Source organism: Synchiropus splendidus, chromosome 14 (assembly GCF_027744825.2).
Source record: "Synchiropus splendidus isolate RoL2022-P1 chromosome 14, RoL_Sspl_1.0, whole genome shotgun sequence".
Taxonomy (NCBI): Eukaryota; Metazoa; Chordata; class Actinopteri; order Syngnathiformes; family Callionymidae; genus Synchiropus; species Synchiropus splendidus.
This window is the reverse complement of record NC_071347.1, coordinates 13914178-13940320: the sequence shown is the minus strand read 5'-3', so window position 1 is coordinate 13940320 and position 26143 is coordinate 13914178. Positions and strand designations below refer to the sequence as shown.

Here is a 26143-nt window from a genome sequence, read left to right as displayed (position 1 = left end):
ACAGTGATATTTAAACACAGTTAGAATCATTCAAAGCTCACGTCCCCGACTCTCTTGATGCATCCATCCTTCCATTGTCATCTGTTTGTTGTTTAAAGCTGCTGCGCACGCCAGTCATGAAGCAGAGGGCGGGAGACACCCTGGAACTTCTCGTAAAGCGCTTAATTTATTAAACTGTGGTCAGGCCAGTCACGTCTGGGCTCTATCTTTAAACAAAGTGAAAAACAAACTACGGTTACAAAACATTATGAACGTCCCGGGTTCTCATTTATTCTCGCTCCCTTTCTCTTGTGCTCTCCACCTTCTCTCTCCCACTCCCACCTCCTCACTCTCCCTCCCTATCTCTCTCTCTCTCTCTCTCTCTCTCTGGCTGTGCCGTCTGCCTCGGCTATTCTCAGTTGCACTGTGATCCTGGTGCTGTGTGGACCGGCTGAGCTGCGCTAAATGGAGCTGAAGTCGTCCAGAGTGTGAAGTAGAGAGCAAAACAGCACTTTGGACCACCACCTCAAGCCGACAGGACAGAACCATCCACTTTGGATTAAGGACTCAACAGTAATGTGGATGGAATATTCCAGCCTGGGGACAGTTGCAGACTTAGTTATGACTCTTGAACCAATAACCTGCCATTGATGCTTGGCTAGAAGAAGAACTCCCCGTGACCCGTGACTGGACTGTGACCCAGGTTAGAAGGAATGGGTCTTGCAGGGTAGGAGACCTGCAGAATCTGGACCAAGCTGGTGGAGCATCACAGAACAGATAGGGCAACAACCACTCCTCAAATATTGGCAGGATTATCGGAGGCATGTATCGTAGAGACTTTCCTTGCCTCAGGAGCATGGGCTCCTGCTACTGCAGCGCGGTGCTGTTGTGTGCGCTGGTTCTGTTCAGGACAGACGGCACCACTGCTCACAAGACAAAGACCAATGTGCCACGGCTAAAACTTTCATACAGAGGTAAGACCTTTTCTCTTTGTGTCATGGAGGAGGTCGGCAGCGTTGCCGCCCTGAAGGTGGTCGACTGAACAGAAGCAGGAAAGAGGCTCCTAAATCAATTGCACCTGTCAAGAACAGACTTTATTACTCAAAAGAGCAGTAAAGTTGTGAGTTTAAAATAACATCTATTTTGGAACACACCTCTCATTTCAGTGGTCTGAATAGAGCTGCTTCACTCACAGCAAGTTTCAATTTCAGCGCCAAAAATCAAGTTTGTCTTTGCACTTTGGTCAGAAACCAAAGGACCAAAATAAAAACTGTAGCACAAGCTGCATCTCCATTGCTCAATTTTCAACTGTAAATGTAAAGAAGGAAGGTACCAGAGCTCAATTGGAATTCCTTTATTTATGGATTCTATGGAATATTAAATATTGCACTTCTGCAACAACCACTAAACAAACTATGATTTAAAACTGTGACTTACAACTGAATTAAAGAGGTTTAGAGCAACTTCTTCTGAAGCTGACCCTCAAAGAAAATGGCAAGTTTTGTAAATGTGCCACACATTTACAAAACTTAAATAAAAATACCAATTACAATTGTAATTGTAACTGGGCTTTATTTTCAACATCATATAGCACAACAGACAACATAATAACACTCCTTAATACCTATTCACCTGAAAGCAGTTCATTTCTTTGTGAGTCCCCCAGTTTTGGGATCCAGTCGAGCTATCAACGTTTGTTTTTTTTACACCACTCACACGCCTGCGTATAATTCCCCTCTTAATTCTTCTGTGTGTGGCAATTACAGTGAGGATGAATGGCACAGGTCTGTTCCAGCAGATGGCTTCCCCCAAAGTGAGATGTCTTTAGCCGAGCGCTCGGAGATCCATAATTATACACACACTCCCTCACTGGAACACACACATATACACGCGCCGTGCCATCTGCAGCTAATGGTACCTGCGAGTGTGTGTGTCGGTGAAGAGCCCACCACTTTAGGGAAACACGCCCGTGATTTCTCTATTTGGAGGACACCACGCAGGTCGCAGGCTGGTGGTTTCGGCTCTCACCTTGAACCTGTTTATTTTCTTGTGACATTTTGTCGGACGAAGTCTGGCGATTTATTAGCCATGTATAATAGTGGGATCGTAAACAGCCTCTTCCCTGACTGTCCTCTGTTTCCATGGCAAGAGCTAATAGACGTCTGACAAGGAAACATTGCGTAACAAATGTGGATGTCTTAAACTCTTGTAAAGCACTTTTGTGTCAACATCAGGAATCACTCATCATTTTGTCATATAAAATCCCCAAGGTGTGGATTCCGGTCGCGCTGAGCTTCATATCTCCTCAATACCTTCACGACCGTATCCCTCCATTCGTTCCTGTGTGTCACTATCACGCCCTCCACCTTCACCGCAGGAGATTCCAAGCGATCTTCCAAACTAATGGCTCAGGGTCAGAGTTCATTGGAGTAAGGGGAAAGATAACAATGGTACCCCATGGCTACCTAAACATCAGGAAAGGTCCAACTGTATCAACAATTAATTCACAAGGTGTCGAGGAAGAAGCAGCGGAGATCCGCAAACACGGCTGAGATAAATCAAACCAGAGGAATGCATCCGGGAGTGTGACTGCAAGTTTATGTGCATTCATAAAAATTGAGTACTTCTTTCACTTAAAATTCGAATGAGACGGCAGACTTTGGATTTATGAAAGTGTGTGTTCTGCCAGAGGTACTTCCAGCTGACCGGCGACCTCCACTTTGGCAAAGCAAAGAGCTCACCCACAAGCTCGCCTCACACTTTACCCTGGAAATGTGGCTATAAAATAATTCGTCTCAACTGGTTTGCTGTTATTCAAATTGCTGTGACTTCATGATTGCTTCGGTCCCTGTTCTGCAGTCTAAATGCAGCGCACTTGTATTGGCTTGTGGTCCATTTGAATTCCCCACTAACAATTTCAATTAATTCTGAGAGGAATAATAATTTGAAATGAGGGGTTCAGCTAAATGGACGCTGCTTCAATTTCAGAACACAAAATGTGGGCAGTTAAAGTCGCGAATAAACACTAGTGAGTTGGGGGTTTAAGCAGGAAGTTCTGCCATCGTACTTCAACCATGGTTTACTACAGTAAATGCTGAGCATTTAAGACACAGCACTTACCTCCGGCAAGCTACTCATTTCCAGTCAGGATATCATTTGATTTATTTTTCCTCCATATACAATTCGCCTTAGAAATAGCACTGACTGCAATGATCTCCTTTGGACAGCAGGTGGCGATCTTGTCACAAAGCACCTAGAGCACAGATGTCGCGAAGAAGTCGCATAGCAACTAGCCATGCTAATAAACGTCAGTAAATCCTCCCAAAAAATTAAAAAAAAAAATCAATAAATCCACACAATATGCTTAAATATTTTGCGTGTCATTACCGAACCACGTCCGAGCGTTTACAGTAGGACCACACGTGTCTCATTGTGCTTTTCCAGAGAAGGCACTTAGATAACGCCACCCATGCCCTCCAGTAGAGACAGAGAGAAAAGTCAGCGAGAATGTAGGGTAAAAGAGTTTATTTTTATCGGTCTCACATGGGACTGTTGATTCTTTGCATCCACTCCATCTGCCCCCTCATCTCTCTGTCTCTTTTACTTTGCACTTTCTTCTCTTACTCTCTCCTTCTTCTCACACATCCAAGCATGTTAGTGGTTTGCGGCAGAGCGGAGCGGCCGCAGGAAACAATAGCGGCTAAAAACGATAAGTGACAGGCTGCGCGTAAAAACAAAAAATAAAAAAAACTAACGTGCAAAATACAGCGGCAGCCACCTGTTCCGAGACCAGGATTCTCGTTGCCACCTGTCCATGTCATCTTTCTCTTCGCCCGTCCATGGAAATATCTCATGGGGGTTAAATGACAACAAGCTGCTATGAGCTCATTATATCACGGTTGTGCTGATCAGGGAGCAGCCGGATGACATTTAACTTTATAAGCCTGTCAGGAGCTGATCTTCATGAAATAGTAACGTCACAGTAAAATGTGTTTCAACACCAGAAGCAACACTATGACTCAGCAAATGTGACGGATCATCATCTATAATTATATTTGTGATGTTAGCTCTAAAGGTCGCTACAACATCCAGCAGTATTGACTTCCATGGAAAGAATTTCTAGCAGCAGAACATTTGGAATCCTCAGTTTATTAGCATTAGGAAGTCACCGCTTCTCTATGCAGATGATGTCGTCCTCTTGGTAGCGTGAAGTAAGCAACCTTGGGTGGTATGGGGGGGGGTGTCTGCTGAGATTCTGTCCAAGATGGAGGGGTTCAAGTATGTTGGGCAACACATCCTCACTCAAACTGGCGTCATATAATGACGGTGGGAAAGTTGCCTTTTGCGTCCTATGCTGACGAAAAGGACAGCCTTCAGCGTCGCATGTTGACGCATTGGCAGCTATGGGATGGCGCTCCATTCTTTCTAGGTTTTATAATGTGTCAGATTGCTATTTAAAGGCCATCAAATGGTCATGCGTTTTAGTCACAGAGACTTTCAATATATGAGGAGAGCTACGGACTTATAGTTGTACTGTAAATAGCAACTGACATCCAGTCTCGTTCAGTGTCTCCCTGCACTCGCGCAACTCCACGTGGGGTGCTTCTTGCGCTCCGTGATGCGTGATCCGCACCCGCGCCTGGAGTTATATGCATATAAAACTTTTTTTTTAAATCTTCACCCACACATTTATGCGCCATGCAACCAGGCGCAACACACATTCCACCCCTACGCTACAGAGGAAACCGTTCTTTCAGTCCATTGAAACAGCTATGAATAACATTCAACACTGAAGGCTGCCTTTGTCGATAGAATAGTACGCAAAAGTCCACGTTCCCAACGTCAATATATTTTACGCCATGCAAGTGAGAATGGGTTGTGGTGAGGGTGGTGGTGGTGGAGAGATCAACTGTTTTCGGTAAGTGACCAATAGAGTTAGTCAGCAGGTAGAAGAGGCAGATTTTGAGTCTTCTGCTGGGTGAATGAAGCAAGTCAAAGCAGAACTGCCTCTTCCTGAACACCTTCCTCAGGTGTTCCTGACATGTCTGAGTGGAAAAATGCTCCGGGGTAGACCCCGAGAAAAGCTGCAGCAGGTCTGTCACAGCACCTAGCATAGAGCCAAAGTAATGTCGACACAGTTGAAAACATCACTCATGTGTTTTTCATTTCTTCACATGAATTCAGACCATTTTGCCATACTGTGTGCTCCCATGCTCCGCTACTCACCACAACAAGCGCGCACGTCCAACCCCACACACAACAGTGAGCGCCTGTCTCTGGGCGATTAGCCCTTCATAACTTGAACGCAGCGTTACCATGGACACTATTCTCAGAGACAGTAGCCCAAACACACACATGGGTTGTCGGCGTAAACCCCTGCGTTACCTCACAGATGGATTTGGGTTTTCAGCAAAGTCGCCGTGTCAGAACACGTTCTGTTGAAGTGTCTTCGACAGCTAGCAATAACTTGTGTGTTCAAAACAACACATTAAGAAGCTAAGATATTAGAGGCTATTATTTTACAAGAGGTTGATGAGTGTGGGGCTATAACCATCACTTATCATTATTATATCCAGATGATTCAGTGGAGAGGAGCTGAGTGAAAAGAAAAACATGGATTTATCACGCGCTGCGTTTTCTCCGATTCTCTTTTCATGCTGCTCTCCCACTCATGAGCGCAGCCTTGTTGCGGGTGAAAGAGGGTCAGAGCCGGGTGTTATTGTGCTGTCAACGAAGGACTTACAGTGAATTCACCGATGATTGATCACCATGGCTACAGAGCAACATAAATCTGGAACAGCACTGGAAGAACTTTTTACAACCTTGAACATGTTCCACGTCTGTATGTTTCTTTAAAGCGCATTTGGATGACACAATACCTTAGATACGAACTGGACGTCCATCGAAAAGATTGAAAGACTCCTGATATTTTAAATGATATTTACATTTATATATTTATGAAAATAATAGATTTTATGAAGCTAAACTTTCTTGTAAGTAATGATAGGATTATCATTTGAAAACTATGCTATTGAATCTTGATTCCTCAATTTGAAAATGTAAATAAACACGTAATATCTAAGAGTTATCTGAAGTTCAAAACACGAAGCACAGACATCTAACTTGTTTTGGGAAGATCAAGAAATAGGCTGCAGTACTTGGTAGTATTAGCATCGTCTCCTGTTCATTTGTAGTGTAGTGGTAGATGAGGCTTCATGACACAGTACTAAAGGGTTGATGAGGTTTCATGACACAGTGTCTGGGTTTTCAGTCTTCTGTAAAATGCTGGACTTAAAGACCCGATTCACTGAAGCCTCACATCATTTCTAAATCAAGAGCGCCATCTAGTGGTCTCTGGAAATTAGGACCCTGTTTCATCAACCCTGCAATACTGTTTCATGACACCTCACCTACCCCTCATGAACCTGGAAGCGTCTTTGAATGGACAACTGACCCAAAACAGTCGTAAATCCACGGGCAGCTGAAGATGGAATCCAAGTGTAGATACTTCAAGAACACAGAACACACCCACTAAACACCCACCAGCAAACCAAATGGTTTTGTAAGCAGTACATTTAAAAGCTTCCTTGAGGTGTCAATGTCTCATTGAAGAGTCTGCATGGGCTATTTATGGTGGTCATGGAAACTCGGACCACAGGATTTATATGCATGACTGATTTAGTTTTTTCAGTGAATACCAGGGGACTGTCAACCCTTGCACCTGCAGACCAGCTTGGCTCTTCACATCTCTCCTAATCCTCAGGATGTCAGACTCAGTGAAGACCTCTAAGTCCGAGAACCTTCTGGGCCTGGAGTTTATGTTCTGGCAGACAGTCCAAATCCCTTCCCATCACTTCTGAGGCACAGGAAGCGAACTCAAGCAATAACAATAAAGCAGGACTTCCCCACTCAGCATGTCACCATCCTGGATTCTGATTCACGTCTGCACAGTCATGTCATGCTTCGGGAAAACAAAAAAAAAATCTCACCAGATGACTTCACACATTGTGGTTGGAAACTCACATGAGTCTTATTTTCTGTTTCACACCGGATCTGTGACTCAAATGTCAGCATAAAATATACATTAAAACAGATCGGTCCGAGACGTGGAGTTCAGTCTGTACCGTATTTCCTCTCGCAAACCTTGCTTCTTTCCGCTCTCTTGGGCTCTGACACACTTCAAGGGGGCTATGCTTACTGTTGAAACATTCATGAGTAGTTTTGTTATTTACTATACAAAGACGGCCAGAAACAGGATGAATCTCCACGATGGTTTTAATCTTTTGTGAGGGATAAGAAAGTTAAGATCCAAATGAAGTACACTGGGATGTGAGAAAGGTGGCCTGAATTGACTTTTTTCCTGAAACAGCTAAATGTTTCTTCACTTCCAGACTTGGCAGACACTTGGATTACACAGCAAAACATGAGCTGTACCCATAGTTACAGGTCCAGTTGCTGTGGTTTGGAGTGGTACCTCCAATTTGGACAGTGGAGTAATTGCAGAATAATGTGGCATTATATATTGCACCTACTTTTCCACTGAGAGTGCACAAAGTTCTACTTGGCTCGGCCCCTGTGTGGTCAAAATCACTTCCCCGCAAAAGACAGTTTGATCGCTGGCTTCCAGTTCTGGCGTCTTCTCCCCCCCTGGTCCAGTTCAGCTTGGCTGAGCCTGCTCTGGCTTGGCCCATCACTGATTCTTCTACCACACACATACAGTGACATTAAAAATCCTGGTCTCGCCTGATGGTAGGGTTCGGAAATATTCACCAGACGATATCTTCTGCTGGGTTTATACAAATGGGAGGGAAATTCCTCATATAATAATAATATCATCAAGCGTTTGGTGCTGCTGCACTTTTCGATGACTTGCGCTGGACTAGCACGGCGACTGAATCACCTGAGTTCCGTCTCATGTCACGTGACGTTATGAATTCAGCCAACAAAAGTGCTTCTCCATTCTAAGAAGTGCGACGTTGACAGCAAATAGGAAGGAATCAAACTCATGCCAAGGACTTGGGAGTCCAGAGTCCGAATCACTCAGTGACGCAGAGATGATGTTACTGTAGCATAGCAACATTTTTATAGCCAGAATTATTATAATTTAATTTTGTGATCATTGCTTCAATTGAGGCCATAGAATAGAATCATGATTCCTTCAAAGCCTCCCTGGACCTGGGGAACCTCCGAGCTCGACCAAACCAGCAGTTTTTCTGCAACAATTATTATTATTATTATTATTTTCTTTATATTATTAATGAGTAAAATATGAACTTTTTGAGTTAATTTACTCCCAGAATGATAAAACATAGCCTACTCAGCACCGTGTAATAGTCCATGTCATATCATTCATTCAATTTCCCTATTGAAATGAAATTTTTAAAAAGATAAAAATGTTTACTTTATGCACTTTTTACAATTTTTTTGTTTAATGTAGTTCCACAATAATAAAGCATGCGGTCAAGTGTATCACTGAGTGAGGTGAAGATACAACCATGTTGTGCTTGTTGGAGCATCTCCTGTATTAATGGAGGCTCATAAAGCTTCAGATACAGTCAATGCACCGTTGACAGTGGCTCAGTCCCAAATGTTTCCAAGTTCACAACAGTCAGAGGGAAACAAAATACTCCATTTAAATCAGCAATGATTGTTTTTTCTATAATTCAGTTTCCCAAGCAAAAGAAACAGCATGAAAAATGACTTTTTTAATTTAATGGAATTTGTTTTGAAAATAAATAATGATTATTGAGATGATCCGCTGTGGCGACCCATGAAGGGAGAAGCCGAAAGGAAAAGAAGAAGTTTTGACATTTGTGAAAACAGAATATATAAATGATGCATGTAATAATTATCACGTGTGTGATTATAAATTCATTTATCTCCACTAATTAACAACATATTCCCATGTCTAAATGCAAGAGTGGATGTGGAACTCAAAGTAGAGCTGCAGGCCTCAAAAGTCATGGAGAACAAGGCAGAATTTAAGATGAATTATGAGCAGTTATTTACTGTACAAGCCCTCTTGTCTGCAGAAATGCGAGAGTCCAATAACCTGGTGACCTTCGAGGGGCTGGTCAACAGTTCATCCTACCACACCTTCCTGCTGGATGAGGAAAAAGGTCGACTGGTGGTGGGAGCAAAAGATCACATCTTCTCCTTCAACCTTCTCAACATCAGCAAAGACTTTGCGCAGGTAACAGCGCCGCGTCGTCTTAAGGCGCTCGGCTTTTTTTTTTAAATATTCATGCATACAGTCTGAACTCATCTGGCTGATTTAATACCTGTCCTGAGAGGGTGCATCTATGCAGAGTGCCATTCACTGGCTCAGGTATCTCGGGACTTCCTTTTCTGTTTCTTCAGAAAAGTGCTTCGTGAATATTTCAGGCCATTGCTGTCGCACACAATCACACGCCGTACCAGGCATGTTAGCTGCTCTATGTTCACCTGGATGAATAATGGACAAAAGTGAAACAAAGTGGATAACAAATCACATCGTCGGCGTAGGCAGACATACGTGCACGCAAGAGTCAACAGAAGGTAACGCTCTGATGGACGTTTGTTGCAGATCCCCTGGCTGGCTGCTCCCAACAGACGCGATGAATGCAAGTGGGCAGGAAAAGATCTCTCGGTAAGACTAAAGCCAGTCTTGTTTGTTGTCACAAGCGTTCTCATGAAGCACGTCGCTGCAGCAGAAGCAGGATTACATGGCTCGCACGCTCCATATGGCCGTCTAATCGCAGACAATAATGTTGTTTTTTTTTAATCTTCCAGCCAAGTGTGTCGCCCACTACCATCCATCATATGTGGTGTAGTTTAACATAGCCAAAGGTCATTATCTCAAAGCCAACGCTGAGACCTTTTTCTGACCTAAATCATTTATTAAGCTGAAACAATTTGACGTCAGGCGCAAAAGATCACTACCCTTTCAGCGAAATCTGCAACAGTGAGACCAGTATGCGCTCGGATAACACGCGCATTTGTTTGGAATACACGATCACATGAAAACTTCAGTTATCTGTGCAGGAATCGTCGACAGCTCTCTGTGAAAGTGCTCGACTGTCCACCACAGAGAGACACAGCCATCCCTTTCATGCACGCTGAAATTAATAGAACTGTTTTGGCGCCTCAAAGTCACACGTCGATATGTTGCAGAACAGAACGGCAGTGTGATGAAAACACTGGATGAAAGGGATCACTACCGAGTTATATAAAGTGAGCGACACCCGAAGGTGAACACTTGACTGAGAGAGAAAAGGCCAGGAGACAAAGATTTCTGTTTTCTACTTCTCTCCGTTACCACATGCACATGCAGTGTGACATCCAGTGATAGTGATAAGATGGCTTCCTTTGACGTGCGATGGAGAGTTGTCATTCTGTCATTTGAATGAGCTTTTGGCGAATTTTGATAGTGACTTGCCATCGACCTCCAGTGATGGGTGGATGAGGTATCATGACACAGTGTTGCAGGGTTGATGACACAGTATAGTAATTTTCAGAGCCCTCTAGATGGCGCCTTTTTGCTTAGAAATGAAGTGCGGTTTCAATGACTTAGCCATTTAAGACCAAACATTTTACAGCAGACACTGCCATCTGGTGGCCTGGGGAAATCCGGACACTGTTTCATGAAACCTCATCTATCCATCCCTACCAAGTACCTTAACAATTTGTTGGCTAGTGGCTACACCACGTGTGCAGGTTGAGGAACATGCCTGACTGTAGTGTTGTCAATTGTAATCTTAGAAATAGCGCGACATTCGTTTGTAAATTTTAGGTTTGTAAAGTAGTGTGGTAAGAGGTACGTGTTCTGAAATGGACCCATACTTTGGATGTTGTGGGTCGCGACCGTCAAGTAGGGAACAGTAGAGAATGTCTATATTAGTAGTAGATAACGCAACAGATTTCCAGTTCATCCAGATGTTAGCTTGCCTTAGTGACGCCTTTCTTCACAATGTTTTTGGCCAAAAAGGAAAAGTCAACTTAAAAAGTCAACTCAACGAATTTCTCACTAGCTGGGAGCTGAAAACAGTCACAGTGGTTTACCACGGCGCTGAGTGGACCCACACAGACAGACAAGGCTACGTTTTTTCCAAGCTTGAGGAGAACATTTAAACTCCCACTTGTCTCATGCATGTTGTGAAGATCAACCTCTTGACAAACAGAAAAGATACAAAGTGAAGCCCGGGGTTTACGTGGATTTCAAGAGTTTGAGGTAAATACAGGTTCAAAATCCAGATCACTATATATCTTGCACAACACATCGCTCAGCACACACTAAATCTGACTTCATCCTCATCCTTCCGAGAGGTTTTGAAAGGAGCGAACCCGCGGGCGGTGAGCGGGAATGTCAGAGCCATGTCCGGAATCTTTGCACTCAAGTTCGCAGCCTTGGCTTTGACCAAGACAGGCCGAGCTCTCTGGTCTCCCACCCATTGTAGGACTGGCTTGAAGGGTCATAACATCTTTTGTGCGGTTTCTGTAAACACTGTAGCTGAGATGAATGCAGTGCCCTCGAGGGTGGTCTTTCTGGTAGCCAGGCAAGGAAAGTGTGAATTAAAAGGAGGTGAAGTGTGAACTCGTCCTCTCATGTGTTCAAAGCCACACACAAATACAACATGAAAGTAAAGACGAGGAAAGATGGCTGTAAAAGGTGGTAACACAACAGATGCGGGTATCAGGTCAGGTATATTCAACACCAAACCGTAAAAATGATCTCAGCGTCATGTTCCCAGTGTAGCTATATGATGCCAACATGGTTGTTGTTCATGAAAGCTTGAGCTTGTGAGGAAGTTGGTCTGAATGCAGGGTAGCTTGACTAAGATCCTGGTTTGCTCGTACTCTGGCTTAGGTCTGGCGTTTGAAACTGGGTAAGGTTAGAATTTAGGGCGGAGAGGTGACTATTTAAATAAGAGATTGTGTCTTCAGTGTGAAGGACAGCTGCCCAGTTTTCTAGACATGTGGCCACCCGAAATGAATGTCATCTGAGGTCATACGTCAATAAAAGTCATACGTCTTGCTTTAAAACACACGTCAGAGACGGGCAGTTGAGCACTCCATCTGTACCGGTCCTTATGTGAATCCACCCCCAAAAGTACAGGTCAACTTAAGAATGAAGAATTCTGACGCTAAAAAAAATAAAATAAAATAAACATGGATATCACTCTAGTTGAATGTGTTTTCGGGATGTGCTAAATGGATGAGGCATGAACAAAATAAGATTGAATTACTGTTTAAAGAAGAAAGCAGAAGGTACTTTCTATGCTTCAAGGAGGGGGAAATATATATATATTTTCAAACCACTGACATCAAACATAAGTTTGAAAAACTAAGCCTCCAAAGCCTCCAAGTATAGCTTCAATAAACCCTGTTCTTGCTCATTGTCATGTGTGAAAAATGATTTAAAAACAAAATTTAATGTGACTGACTGCAAATAAATGGGTCCAGAAAGTCTTTCAATGCCTTTCAGTGAACAGTGGAATATTGTTTTCTCCACCTTCTTCACCAAGCCGCGCATCTTTTATGTGGCACCTGAGGTCAGCAGGCTGCACAGCCACGTGCAGGAGAAACACAAGGAACTATAGATGCCATATGGCCCCTGAGAAGCACAGGCACATCACACACATAAACCCACACTGGCCTTTAATCTAAAGCTTCGGATGTAAGTAAATCCACTCCCGTTTAACATGCAACCACACTCGGAGAGAAGATGAATGCAGCAATGATTTTGGAGTTGTCATGATGTATTCTTGTTTCTGTCCTATAGAGGGAGTGCTCCAATTTCGTCAAGGTGCTGGAACCCTTCAACCAAACGCATGTTTACGCGTGCGGCACTGGGGCTTTCCACCCTGTGTGCACCTACGTGGAGGTGGGGAAGAAAGCAGAGGTAATACTTTACATGAGAAGTAAAAGAAATACTGAATGGCTGTGACCTGGTTTCTACTGCCAAAAACAAGTGGTTTGCAAGCTGACTCGAGAAAATGTTCTTATTCATAAGCATGATTTCTCTTTCATGTGCCGAATGAAATAACTGGAAAATTCACTCACTTAACAAAAAACAGTTGACATTGGTAGCAAACAGTGAAGGCACCAGCAGCCAGCTGGACCCACATCCCCTGCTTCACTCCAGGGAAACCGACCGGACAGAATGTTGCGTGCTGAACCGGTTCCTGAATGAATAAATCACAACCCGCTTTTTAAAATTTTCTGAAAAATAAAAAATAAATAAATAAAAAGAAGGACTGAATGCTTGAAGTCAAAATAACATGCCAAGACTTGAAGAAGTTCAGAGGCAAGGCAGGAAATTGAAATCTGAAATCATTCCAATGTTGGGCAAAGCAATAACATCGGTGAAGGTAAATGAAAGAAACACACCGATTTCAATATGAGGAATTTAAGTTGGTCCGTGTGTTGGACTGGCAAGTGGTCCGGTTAGAGGAGGTGAAACATCTACTTCACTCCCATCGACAGCCTCACATGACATATATGATTTTAGCCTTGAAGACAGTCACAATAAAATGAAAATCTTTACTCACTTAAATGTAGTTTTTATCATGCAGGATGCATTTTAAAGAGTCAAACTCAAGTCCCACAGGCCTCAGGGAGCCCATGGTCTCGCCACTTGTGACACAATTTCACACCTTTCATTAGTTAGAATATCGGCAAGTCTCATAATGCACTGCAACAGTTGAGTTACAAGGGTTTAAATAACACAAGGACACAAGCCTGAACACTCACTATCATAGCGCCACCCATTCACAGCCCCTGGTATCGCTTCATATCTTGCTGTATGTGATATAACACAGTTACGACATGCGCCAGTTCCAGTTGACCTAAAATTGGGACCAACAACATTAGTGCCTGGCAGTTTATTATGACAGCGAGTTCACTGTGGGTTTCCACATCTGACCGAGATATTCACGGTCGCTCAAACATGAGACGCTGTTTAGTTAAGAGCACAGGAAAACCCGTTTGGTTGAACTCTTTCGCTGGGCTACTACCAAACCACCATCCTGACAAGTGCAGTGTTACCATTGATAACAGCACATGTTGGCTGCCATGTAAAGAAACAGACCATATCCAACTCAACTTTGGCTCTACATCCAGAGGTCAGACCTTAAACTGTTGAGTGAGTTAGAATGAATAGAGCCACAACTAAATCTTGGTATTAAAATAATGTACGCAAATATATTTCACTGCTGAGGAGCTTAAACACTCTTGCAATGCAAAAGGGAAAAGTTTCCCCTTCTGATAATCGAATACATCTCTTGTGTTTCAGGACAACGTTTTCCGGCTCAGCTCCCAGATAGAAAACGGAAGAGGGAAAAGCCCTTACGATCCCAAGCTCACGACTGCCTCCATGCTAATTGGTGAGTTCCAAATCGGACGGGCAATTTGTGGGTGTTGACAAGGGGGTCACATAAAAGGTGGAATTCTGGCAGACACCCCTTGAGTTTCTCTTTAATTAAAGCAGCACTATTCCCCACGTGAAAGGTCGACCTGTCATCATTCAGCAGACGGCAACACGAACCCCTCATTGGCAGCACAGTAAACTCTATTTTAGCAGCACATTAAGTGAAGGGCGTGTGTGGCAGATGACTCTTTATTGGTTGTTGGCCAGAGCGCGTGTGAGCAAGGCGTCTCTGCTTAACCCTAATATTTTATCGTATTGTGTTATATCACGACCATTGACCTTACAGATGGGCATTTTCCACTTCAGTGCCAGTCATCACCATCTCCCTTTGTATGTCTCCGCTCTGACACTTCTGTTCTCATCTGTTCCGCCACCTCCTCTCTGACTCGTCGCGTCTCCTGAACAATGCTTTATTTCTGACGCTCTTCCACCGGGGACCTTGCTGCTCAGGTGTTCCGTCTAAGATCCACAATTAAAGCTGCGCCTTTCCTCCTGCTCTCAGATGGGGAGCTGTACGCCGGAACCTCAGCTGACTTCATGGGACGGGACTCCGCAATTTTCCGCACGCTTGGAAAACACCACCCAATCAGAACTGAGCAGCACGACTCCCGCTGGCTGAACGGTGAGTCGAAGGAAATCAAATCTAGACATGATTTATTCATGATTTATCTTGTTTTTGTTTCAGCAGTTGCTACAAATCAGCTCTCAGTTATAGGAAATATATATCGGAAATTGGAAAGTGTCTTTATTTAAATAAATGGTTTTAAAAAATGAGGATTCATTTGTCTTTTCTTGACAAGCAAATCTAACCAAAACACAGAAGTTGATTCCAAAAACATGAATTTACTTACAAAAAAAGTTCTAAATTTTTTTATTCTATTTATTTTTATGTTTTATTTTGTTAAAAACGCACAAGAAAAAACTAAGCTGGGTCTGTTCCATTAATAAAATTCATTAAAATCATTTCTTTAAAGAGTGTCAAGTGTTTAATGCTATTGTTTTCAGGTTTTTCATATATTAATACACATAACACACACTTTTTACTAGAATATAGTTTAATATTGTATTGATTTGGTTTCATATTTATTAATGTTTGCTGCGTCTCGATAAGTCAGTAACAAAACAGTTAGCATTTTCACGAGCACAAACATTAGCTGTGGTCAAAATGTTTACACATAAAGCCACAAAACTGTTTTTCAAACCTTTTCACTGATGCTTTCATTGGTATTAGCTTTAAAATGATTGTCTGTTTGTTCGGCAGATCCAAAGTTTGTTGGCGTCCATCTGATTCCAGAGAGTGACAACCCTGAGGATGATAAGATCTACTTGTTCTTCCGTGAGAACGCGATAGACGGGGAGCACGCTGGGAAGGCCACCCATGCTCGGATCGGACAGTTGTGCAAAGTAAGAGTCGCACTGTTGTGAGTCCTTTTAATGTCAGCGGACACAGTTTAGTGGACAGAATTAGATCAGAAATACACCAACTTAGCCGGGTCATTAATAAGTAATAACACAGTAATATTCACATTTGTGTGAAACTCACCATTTTCTTCGTCATTTCCGACATCTCATCTCAACACTGAACTTTTTCACGGAGCTAAACCTCTGCTTTAGAGCTTAAAGCTTGTAAAATATTCGAGCATCATAAATAAGCAACGAAACAGAACATTCATTTGAACATGGGCTGCTGGCATTTTCCATATACAGTCCTGTTTGGCATGTGAGAGCAGCAGTTAAAATTTCAGTGTGGAGAGCGTGCTTCCTTTGTTGAGAAGGGCTGGGCTGCATAAATTGAGTACCCACTGGCAGAAAGTTTAATGTGAACCTATTCAGACACACATGGCTTCTGTGTCGTGAAAAACACCTGATGGGAGCATAAGTGGCGGCAGCTTTCAGGAGCTTTTTGTCCGGGATTATATTTAGCTCTCTTTAGTGAAGAGGCTTTTGTTGTGCTCGGCCCGATCCGGCCCTGAAGAGAGTAACCTGAGAGAATTTTTGAATGTCATCAGAACCGCAGACGCACAAGCACCGTCAATAACAGAAATGTATCCCGATGCTAAACTTCAGAGCTGGCTTTGTCCGCGACGCCCTCCAGGTTTAGCGTGATAAAACCGCTTCTCGTGAATGAGATGTTATTAAACAGGAATCCACCCGGTGCTGGGGCCCGACCACAAGCTCACGTCGACACCACATTGTACTGATTTCCCAGAATGTCTGGAAGCCGCTTTATTGAAAGAAAAACAAACACACTATTATGCAAGAAGATTGCTGTGATTCACCGCACTGAATCGACTTCATGAGCTGCGACTCTGGACGACAACACAAAGACAACAAACACAAAGAGGCCTGTTTTGAAGCCCTCAACGAATTTATTTGGCATTTCAAGGTGTCATCTAATGTGGTAATGTGAGACTCAACTTAGATGGAAAATCTGACGTTTTATTCATAGTAATTTGCTCAGATACAACAGAGCCGTGTTGGTTCTTCAGTCACCTGTTTTAGTTAGTCAGGTCAGTCTAGTCATCTTTTTCCATCCTAAACTTCAAAGAAGCTTGGATAAAGGCTCAAGGCCAGATGATTCATTATTGGTGATGATCTGGATTGCTATCTGGATCCATGAATCCTATCAAAGATGCGTCACACGACTCAGAGAAAAATAACAATCATTAAAAAATGCATTATAATAAAGAAGATAACTGGACTTTGAAATGACTTCATAAAACACCGGACTCGTGAGTGAGCAACGGTCATGCGCCTATGGAGCCAATAAGTTCTGTTCTTCCTTTGGAACTAGATGTCCTGATACCGTTCCAGGTAAGCTGTGGTCCTGGCGTGAAAAGACTGATAGCATTTCCTTATTGAAACTGAAATGAATACTTTAAATGTAGGACAATAAAATTGGCCGAAAAGTAGGAGTAAAAATGACGGTGGTCTGCACTTCTAAGCGCTTTTGACAGAAATCTAACAGTGGCGTCTGGACACATGCTTGCCTGATGTTTCCCGCTGACTTTAAGGAATGCTGACATTTACTTCCTCAACTCTTGCTGGGCGCAGTCACCGACGACCCTCTTTAGTAGTCACCTTTAGACAAAGGGACATGAGGAACTGCTGATTTAGACATGTCTCTGCTTGTGTGTCCATTTTTCCAGAATGACCTGGGAGGTCACCGGAGCCTGGTGAACAAGTGGACGACCTTCCTGAAGGCGCGGCTGGTCTGCTCAGTCCCCGGAAGTAACGGCATCGACACGCATTTCGATGAGCTCCGTGAGTGACTTCATCCCTTCCCATCTGCTTGTGTTACTGCAGCAGCAATGGCAGGGTCTGCTCCCTATTTTACATTTCCTGCTGTTTGCCTTTCAGAGGATGTTTTTCTTATGAGCACAAAGGATCCCAAGAGTCCAATCATCTACGCAGTATTTACTACTTCCAGGTACTGTTGTTGACATTGAGGCAGTTTCCACTAGAGCGCAGGTTCTAACGCTCGTCTCTCTCCCTGCTCATTAGCAACATTTTCAAAGGCTCGGCGGTGTGTGTGTACAGCATGACGGACATCAGAAGGGTCTTTTTGGGTCCCTACGCCCATAGAGACGGACCGAACTATCAGTGGGTGCCCTTTCAGGGACGGGTTCCGTATCCGCGCCCCGGCACTGTGAGTAATAACACCATCATTACACCGTGGACTGTCCAGAGGTGACATTATTTGCTACACAGTGTCCGAGCCAAACCTTCGGAGGGTTCGATACAACAAAAGACCTTCCTGATGAAGTGGTGACCTTCGCCAGAAGCCACCCGGCCATGTTCAACCCTGTGTACCCGATGAACCACGGGCCAATCATCGTCAAAACCGATGTCGATTATCAGTTCACTCAAATCGTGGTGGACAAAGTGGAAGCTGAGGACGGACAGTATGACGTCATGTTTATTGGCACCGGTATTCACTTTTATCTATGAATCACGAGGCAGGAATTGAATGGTCATTTTTTACAACCTGATATTTTTGGTGTCTAGACATGGGGACAATACTCAAAGTAGTGTCCATCCCCAGAGGGTCCTGGCACGACCTAGAGGAAGTCCTGCTGGAGGAAATGACAGTTTTCAGAGTGAGTCATGGTTTGGTACCATTCTTGCTCCTGAAGCGGTGTGTGTTTAACGCCTCTTTTTATATATCTGCGCAGGAACCGACTGCCATCACAGCCATGGAACTATCAACCAAACAGGTATATTGCTACATCTGGCGGCAACTAAAAGTGCAGCCAATGAAAATGCTAAGGAACAAAAAAAACGTTTGAGATAATATTATAGGTAAAAACAGTGACATAATTTTAGGAACTTGCATTTTTATTCTACATAAATTTTAGGAATTAAAAGAAGGTAGTAGTGAACCATGCAAATTCTTAATTAGAAATAAATAAATATGGAGAAAAAAAAGTTTTTTAGTGACATACAGCATCATATTTAAAAGTTAAGATTAATCTCTCCTGTTTTCTGGCTGTTTTTTATGTGCTTAAATGCTGGATTTATTTTTGAAATCTCTAAGTCTTCCTGTCATCGATATAGTCTATAGCTTTAAAGTTAAAAAAAAAGAAAATAAGAAGTATATAATAAATTACGGTTAATGCTGTTTTAATATTTGACTGCAGAAGGCTACCATTGGGGCTGAATCTGTAAACATACTGTTAGCTTAAACATCCAAGTGCCCCAGTGATGAGTAGACTCATCTGCATAAAGTGCACAGAACAAAGGTTTTTACACTCTCATCCACTCTTTTTCGTCATGGATGTTTTGGTTATGACATCACATGCTGAGGTGAAGCTGGAAGTTTGCAATGACTCCATCTAAATACGTATGAAGCGTCCCCGTAAAACACATGCGTCTCTGACAGAGGCAATAAGCCTGCAGCAGCTGGAACAAAGACTCTCTTGTCTCCACATCGCGAGCAAGTCAAGATAACTGACATGTCGACACACAAAGCTCTTCATTGTTGCGAACTTCACACCACAAGAAAAAAAACAGGAAGCAAAAAAAGACACCTAATTGACAGGACCACTCTCAGCACCTGGAGGAGAGCGGTCCATCCACATTCCACACCAGAATTTACTGACAAACAGAGGCTCAGCTGCTGCTTAAAAACAACGGCTTTAATTGCAGCTGGTGAGACGTAAACTGCAGTGGTGTGAACACCTCTCCTCTCGTGTGCAGCAACAACTGTACCTGGGCTCCGACATCGGCGTCTCGCAGATGCCTCTGCATCGCTGTGAGGTTTATGGAAAAGCCTGCGCTGAATGCTGCCTGGCCCGCGACCCCTACTGCGCCTGGGATGGGACCGAATGCTCCAGATACTTTCCCATGGCAAAGAGGTATTCAACACAGGCCCTAGACTCAGCCTTCCTGCCAAAGAGTTTGACAAGCTGTGAGGCACTTTATATGACTTTATATCAATCCCCTCAGAGCTACTCAGTATAGGCATCTTGCTTGAACCAGTCATGATGGCAACCTTTGCTCTTCAAACTGTGTTCACTTTCATTAGTTAAAGACAGTGTCAAGACAGGAGGAGGAGGAGGAGGAGGGAGCCGGGGGGATGAAGGGGGTGGTGGAGGTATGAGTGAAGAGGACAGTCAGGATGCATGTGTGAGGGTCAAAGGGAGGCAGGAGGACAAGTGAACAGTGGTAAAGAAAACACTTCAAGTGTCTGGGGTCAGTCATCCAGGGTAATGCAGGGAGACGAAGGGAGGTGAAGGAAAGGGTGCAGGCAGGGTCACATGGGTTGAGATGATGGTGAATGTGTTGCAGTTGAGTGGCAGCAAAAGCTTTATAGAGTTACAAGTGGCAGAGATGTTAATACCAAGATTATCGTACTGTACATGTCAAGCATGAAATCTAATAAAATGAAAAAATGATAAAAGAAGTGAGGGAAAAAAACAATATAAATTGAGAAAAAAATATAGAAAACAATTGTCTGACTTTGCGGAATTGAATGTTCAGGATAATGCATGCATTTTAATCTGAGGAGAAGTAACCACAATAAACTATGTGGTACTCTAGAAAAGGTATCTTAAGTCGGCTGCAGTGTTTGGAGAGCCAGAATATCGACTGAGCTTTCGAACCTTTCAGCCAGGATTGGGTCAGAAAAGAGAAAACAGCTCAGCCATTTTAAAGCTGCTAATACACTTATAGGAAACAGGAGACTCCTCTCGTGAGTAATACTTTGCTTTTCTTCTGTTTTATATTTAAGTGGGGAAAGAAAACCTCAAGGTTACCCTCTTTGCATCTCAGATACACTTGAGTCCGACGTATAGTGTAACCCAGAGGGGAAACGAAGATCATAGTGACGTGTAAATTGAAGACATGTGTGGCGAGCCTGGGATTTGTGCCTGGCAGAGTTGCACTGCATGTCAACCGAGAGCTACTGAAGCGATTGCACGGTGTTCCTTCGACTAAGTCCGAAATACAACCCGGCTCATGTTGTTGCAGTACATGAGAAAACAAAGTCAGAAATGGCTGCAGGCTGATGAAGTAGGTGTTGGAGTTGTAGCAGCGCAGTCCTCTGTGTGTGTGTGTGTGTGTGTGTGTACCTGCTGGGCACCCTCCCACTCACCACTCCACTATTGACTTGAAGCTGCAAAAGATTAAATTCTATTCAGTCAAAATAGTGATATGCAAAAAACAACAAGAGCATATATTTCAATTTCCTTGTTTGGCTTGGAGGAAAAAATGCTCCATTATTCCTCCAAATATGATTTACGATTGTCAGAGTTGTGTGACATAGCTCTGCTGCTGCAACAGCATATCTTCTGGCAGCTGACACCTTATCGTGTTCCCTCCAAATATCAAATTATTCTGAACGTTCTTATCTCTGCTCACGCAGGAGAACAAGGAGACAAGACATCAGGAATGGAGACCCGATAACACAATGTTCAGATCTGCAACACCAAGGTTGGTATGAGTGCATCTTTCTTCCTATTATTTCACCAGGACAACCACCACAGGTTTGTAGAAAAACACTATGTTTCCAAGGGGAAGTTTGGAGAAGCAACACGGCACCATGGCTTCCAGCATAAGGGCCACCTCGCTCCACCACAGCTAATCGACCTGCTCAGGCTTGTTTACAGTGATGTTTGGTCTCCACTGAAATCTTGACAACAGTCCTCTCTCTGGTCTTCATGCAAGAGTGGAAAATACTTGTCCTGACCTGGAGTTGAACCCTTCTCCACAGTGGAAACGCAAGAGCCTGTGTACCCCCATACAGTCAGTGTGGAGGCTCTTGACTGAAAACCTCAGTGTAACTTGGCCATAGCTGAGAGACACTGGTGCAGTCGTTTGTTCACCCTTGGGTTGTGGATGCAAGTAGTCTTGGTAAAGAAGCCCAGCTCTACTGAGAACCTTGTTTTTTTAGGGAACATCAGTGTGTGCCCAGGCAAAGAAAGTGGCTTTGATAGCTACTGTACCTCTTCAACTCGCTTCTGTCAACGGTTGCGTTTAACTCAGTTGCTTCAAGTGTTTCGGAATGAAGTAATGTCTCCCTGTCCGGGCACATGTCCACACCACGTGATGTGACCAGTAAATGAATTACCACATATTCCAGACTATAGAGTTCACCGAAATATTAGCTGCATCCACTAAATTTAGGGAGAAAGTATCTTGTTCAAGCATAAGTCGTGGGTGCAGTGGTGCTGTCTGAGCAGTAGAAAGGTCAATGGTGCACCTGGCTTAAAAATGCATGAGGGTCACTTCTAAACTAGTTTTGAAAACTGGGTCCAGCATTGAGACTGACTCATGAAACAAACTCTGTAATGTTCTGAAGTTGAATCATGAACTTGTCACACCTTTTATTGACATTAAAACATTAAAAACGCACTGTTTTCACCCAAGTGTCTGAAGTTCCGACACCACAGCTGGTCTCAGCCGCCTCTTCTCGTCTCTAGTCCTCCAGGAGATCGGCTATGTTTGCAGCGCTGCAGACAGACGGGCAAAAACAGCACATTTTGACCGCTTTAAGTTTTTTTTTTTCATCGGTTTTATGTGACAAGGATCAATATTTTGGCAGCATGACGCTCTTTAGCATGTAAAAAATCATATATCAGACATGCATATAGTCCAGAAATTGTGGTATCTTACTTTTAATTTTAAGTTAATTTTAATTTGGGGGGAATTTGAAAATATATTTTTGTGCATAAATCTTTAAATCATCATCTACATTACACACAACAGACACTGTATTTAACAAAATATGGATACAAATTACTGGAATCTTGTAATATTCTATGGTGGGTATCTTTTTGCGTCATGTAAACAGGGAAAATTTAATCTCTGTTCCAAATACATTCATTCAGATCGTGGTAAAAGTAATAGCAAATGAGGAGCGGTTCTCTTCTGAGTACATCACAGACTCTTCCTACAGACACCTGGTGGAGAAAGAACTTGCTTCCACAGTCAGACTTTGGCGACAGGAGACAGTTGGATCTGAGTCCTCAGACAGTCAGATGAAGTATCCTACTTCCTGATGCTGCATTGCTCTTTCTCTCACTTTCTCTCACATGATTCAGACCACAAGAAACTGAGCACCACTGTGGCCAATTTCCCACTGAGTTCCACATCCCCTGACTGACAGGAGCTGATCTGCAGCTTTATTACAAACTCAATACATCTGTTATGGAATAACATTAGCAAGTGGGTTGTGCCGTATAATAGTTGCAGAGTTGAGGAGGGACATGGGCGACTCCTGGTGCCTCAGGCTTACATGCTGACTATGTATTACTGAACACAATCAAACAACACATTCTGGTAAATATATACATATATTAAGTATAATACGCACGTGTGCTTGTCTAATACGTAGCAGACCTCTTCATATTTTCTCTGACTTAAGTGGGATTGAGATCATCCGCCAAAAACAGACTATGACTCACAGCACGCACGGAATAAATGGATTGTTTATATTTTCATTTCCACATGGCTTATTCAGCGAACTTGGATCCCAGGAGAGAGATTGTCCTCATTTTCTGATAGACTTTCACATTATAAATCTTTTAACTCGCTGTTTAAAAACCATTCATGAGTAGGATATAGCAGCTTAAATCGACTTGGTGTTTGGCGACACTCACTTAACTGAGCTGCTGCTACTACTTCATGTGTTTTGGAGGCTGGACATTGTGAGAATGATCGACTGCGATGCGAGCAAAGCCAGAGAGAATAAGGCGAAATCATAAAAATTTGCCTTCAAAAGAGGCGACTGAAGACACAGCCAGTCAGCAGAACTGCTGAATCTGACAGATTTATGGTCTTTTTTTTTTTTTGCAGATGAGCTGAGCGGCGAGAAAAGTCTCCAGGATAAGATTGTTTACGGCGTGGAGAACAGCAGCACTTTCCTCGAATGCAGTCCAAAATCGCAGCGAGCCCGGACGTACTGGCAGTTCCAGCATTCAGCTAAAGACCGCAGGCAAGAGGTTGGTACTTCATCAGATGAAGTAGATCCTGTGACTCGGACGGTGAAATTCAAGTTTTACGATGAATTTAAAAACACGTGCGCCAAGATTGCCGTGTGATTTCAGGGTTTTTAGCCTCAGCTCCCGTCTGGCTACAGGAATAATATGTAGGTTGCACGTCTAATTCTGTGGTGTAAAACTGTTTAGGTGAAGTCAGACGAACGCGTCATCCCCACGGAGCAAGGCCTGCTCATCCGCACCCTGAGCAAGAGAGACTCTGGCATCTACCTGTGTCAGGCTGTGGAGCACGGCTACATGCAGGCGCTTATGAAGGTCACGCTGGAGGTCATCGACTCAGAGCGCCTGGAGGATCTGCTCCACCGCGACCGCGACGAAGAGGCGGGCCAGACGCCGGACTTTTCCTCTCCTCGAGAAAGTCCCAACCAGAAGCTGTGGTACCGGGACTTCCTCTCATTGGTCAATCACCCGACTCTGAGCAGCGTGGACGACTTCTGCGAGCAGATCTGGAAGAGGGAGAAGAAGCACAAGCGTCAGAAAGCGCACCTGGTGCAGCAGGTCCAGATACAGCACCAGCACCAGCAGCAGCAGCAGAAGGTGGTGAACCCTCACGGCCACATACGCTCCCAAGGCATCGCCGCCAAGTGGAAACACCTGCAAGAGCGGCAGAAAGGACGCAACCGCCGAACCCACGAGTTGGAGCGAGCCCCCCGCAGCGTGTGACCTGACTCCGCCAAACCCATCCTGCGATCACCTGGTTATTTCTTCTGCTCACCACCAACACTGACTGGACAGAGACTCTGCCGGCAGGTGCATTTCAGCGTGGGCATCTGTGTTTTCTCTTCAGCCGACTGGAAGAGACAGGATGTTGCTATTATCTCAGCTGGCCTCTGTGGCCTCAGAACTGCGACGGGTCAGCGCTGAAAAAAAAAAAAAAAAAAACTTAAAAAATAAAAAGAACCGGACTCTACTGACGCGACTAACTTCACGTGGATCGCTGGAAACACGAAGAAACCATTCATGATCTGACCTGCACAATACCCGGAAAGACACTCACCAACAGTTAAAGTCATGTAGCTTAGCAACACTGTATTGTGCGACGTCAGCTAGAAAGGGAAAGACTCGTCCCAGTTTCAGTCTTCAGTTCTCAAACGTTTGTCAGCGAGGAGATTCGAGGAGCTTCGGCGCCACAGATAAGCTTCGATCCACCTCCGTCCCGTCACCACACTTTGTTTCAATGCTTCATTTCACTTGTATTTATTGATAGATTTATATATGCTATTTTTAAACAGGCTGTTTTTAGAGAAATTTATCTTTGATTTACGATGTGTACCTGGACCAACGGCTTAAGAACCTGTGTGATACTCATCAATACTGTACCATAATAACCACGTGGTCCGTCAATCGCACTGAGCAATAACAACCCACGACTTGTATCCTGCTTCCAAAATATTTCATAGACTGTGAATTCATTTTGGGACTCAGCATTTACCACAACCCTGGAATGTAGCTGTGAAAATGATGTAAATACGATAACTATGTTTGATGACACTGTGTACTAGTGCATGTGAATATGATGGTAATGTCCCCGCTCTGCTAATGCCACTTGTCCTCTGTCACTGTTTGTTCTGTTCGCTTATGCAGTACGCAAGAAAAAGATCTCTTACAAGGTTGTACATATCATTTCTATATATGCGTGTTGATAATAAGCTAAAGTAGATATGTATAAAGAAAAGTTTATCACCAGGTGACACACCATTACAGCGCATCATTCCGAAACTGACTTTACAAGCTCCTTCTCGATGAGAATGACACGGCTGTACTGTGGTCATGACAGTGTCATCATGATCAGAGAGGATTTTAGGCTCCACACGTGCGGAAATAAAGCATGATCATGACAGCGACAATGATGTAGTCTACTGACCTAATAAATGTCCTGATGAAGCGCCGCTTCTTTTTTTATTCTATCACCTCCACATCTCCTCTACTTACTTACTCCTTGGTCGAGTGCCTCGGATCTGCCCCCTCTGACATGGACATGAGTCCCAAAGAAGACGGCCACACTGGATGCTGTCTTAGAAGCAGCTTCTCCGATGATAAACTCTGCTGTCAGATCTCAGGGAAATTACTCATCTTCTATTGGGACAATAGGTGTCGACAGTTAAAACCAATGCAACCTCATGGCAAAGCGTCCATTGGCAAATTCGTCTGACTTATTCCAAGAAATACATAGCGCACACTTGTCAGCTGGAGACCCAAAACAGTCCATTTTTTAAACCCCAACGTCACTGGATATTTTTTTCAAATGAGTACCACA

General features: G+C 43.6%; 1 protein-coding gene across 1 annotated transcript; it reads left to right on the top strand.

Annotated features, from left to right (window-relative positions):
* The first annotated feature begins 387 nt into the window (after nucleotides 1-387).
* sema3ab (sema domain, immunoglobulin domain (Ig), short basic domain, secreted, (semaphorin) 3Ab) lies at nucleotides 388-25790 on the top strand. Its single transcript, XM_053885446.1, has 17 exons — nucleotides 388-953; nucleotides 9012-9172; nucleotides 9545-9607; nucleotides 12740-12859; nucleotides 14252-14342; nucleotides 14889-15008; nucleotides 15648-15790; nucleotides 17536-17650; nucleotides 17747-17816; nucleotides 17891-18035; nucleotides 18098-18317; nucleotides 18395-18486; nucleotides 18562-18603; nucleotides 19586-19743; nucleotides 21252-21319; nucleotides 23684-23829; nucleotides 24016-25790. Exons 1-17 carry the CDS (start codon nucleotides 803-805, stop codon nucleotides 24547-24549), a joined length of 2439 nt encoding a protein of 812 aa, XP_053741421.1. The 5' UTR covers nucleotides 388-802; the 3' UTR covers nucleotides 24550-25790.
* The last annotated feature ends 353 nt before the right edge of the window (nucleotides 25791-26143 follow it).

Excerpts from the sequence above, each read along its gene's own strand:
- sema3ab (XM_053885446.1), top strand. The coding sequence starts at position 803 with ATGTATCGTAGAGACTTTCCTTGCCTCAGGAGCATGGGCTCCTGCTAC. Across the intron at positions 15,009-15,647 it reads CGACTCCCGCTGGCTGAACG|ATCCAAAGTTTGTTGGCGTC; the intron begins GTGAGTCGAAGG and ends TTTGTTCGGCAG. Across the intron at positions 18,487-18,561 it reads AGGAAATGACAGTTTTCAGA|GAACCGACTGCCATCACAGC; the intron begins GTGAGTCATGGT and ends ATATCTGCGCAG.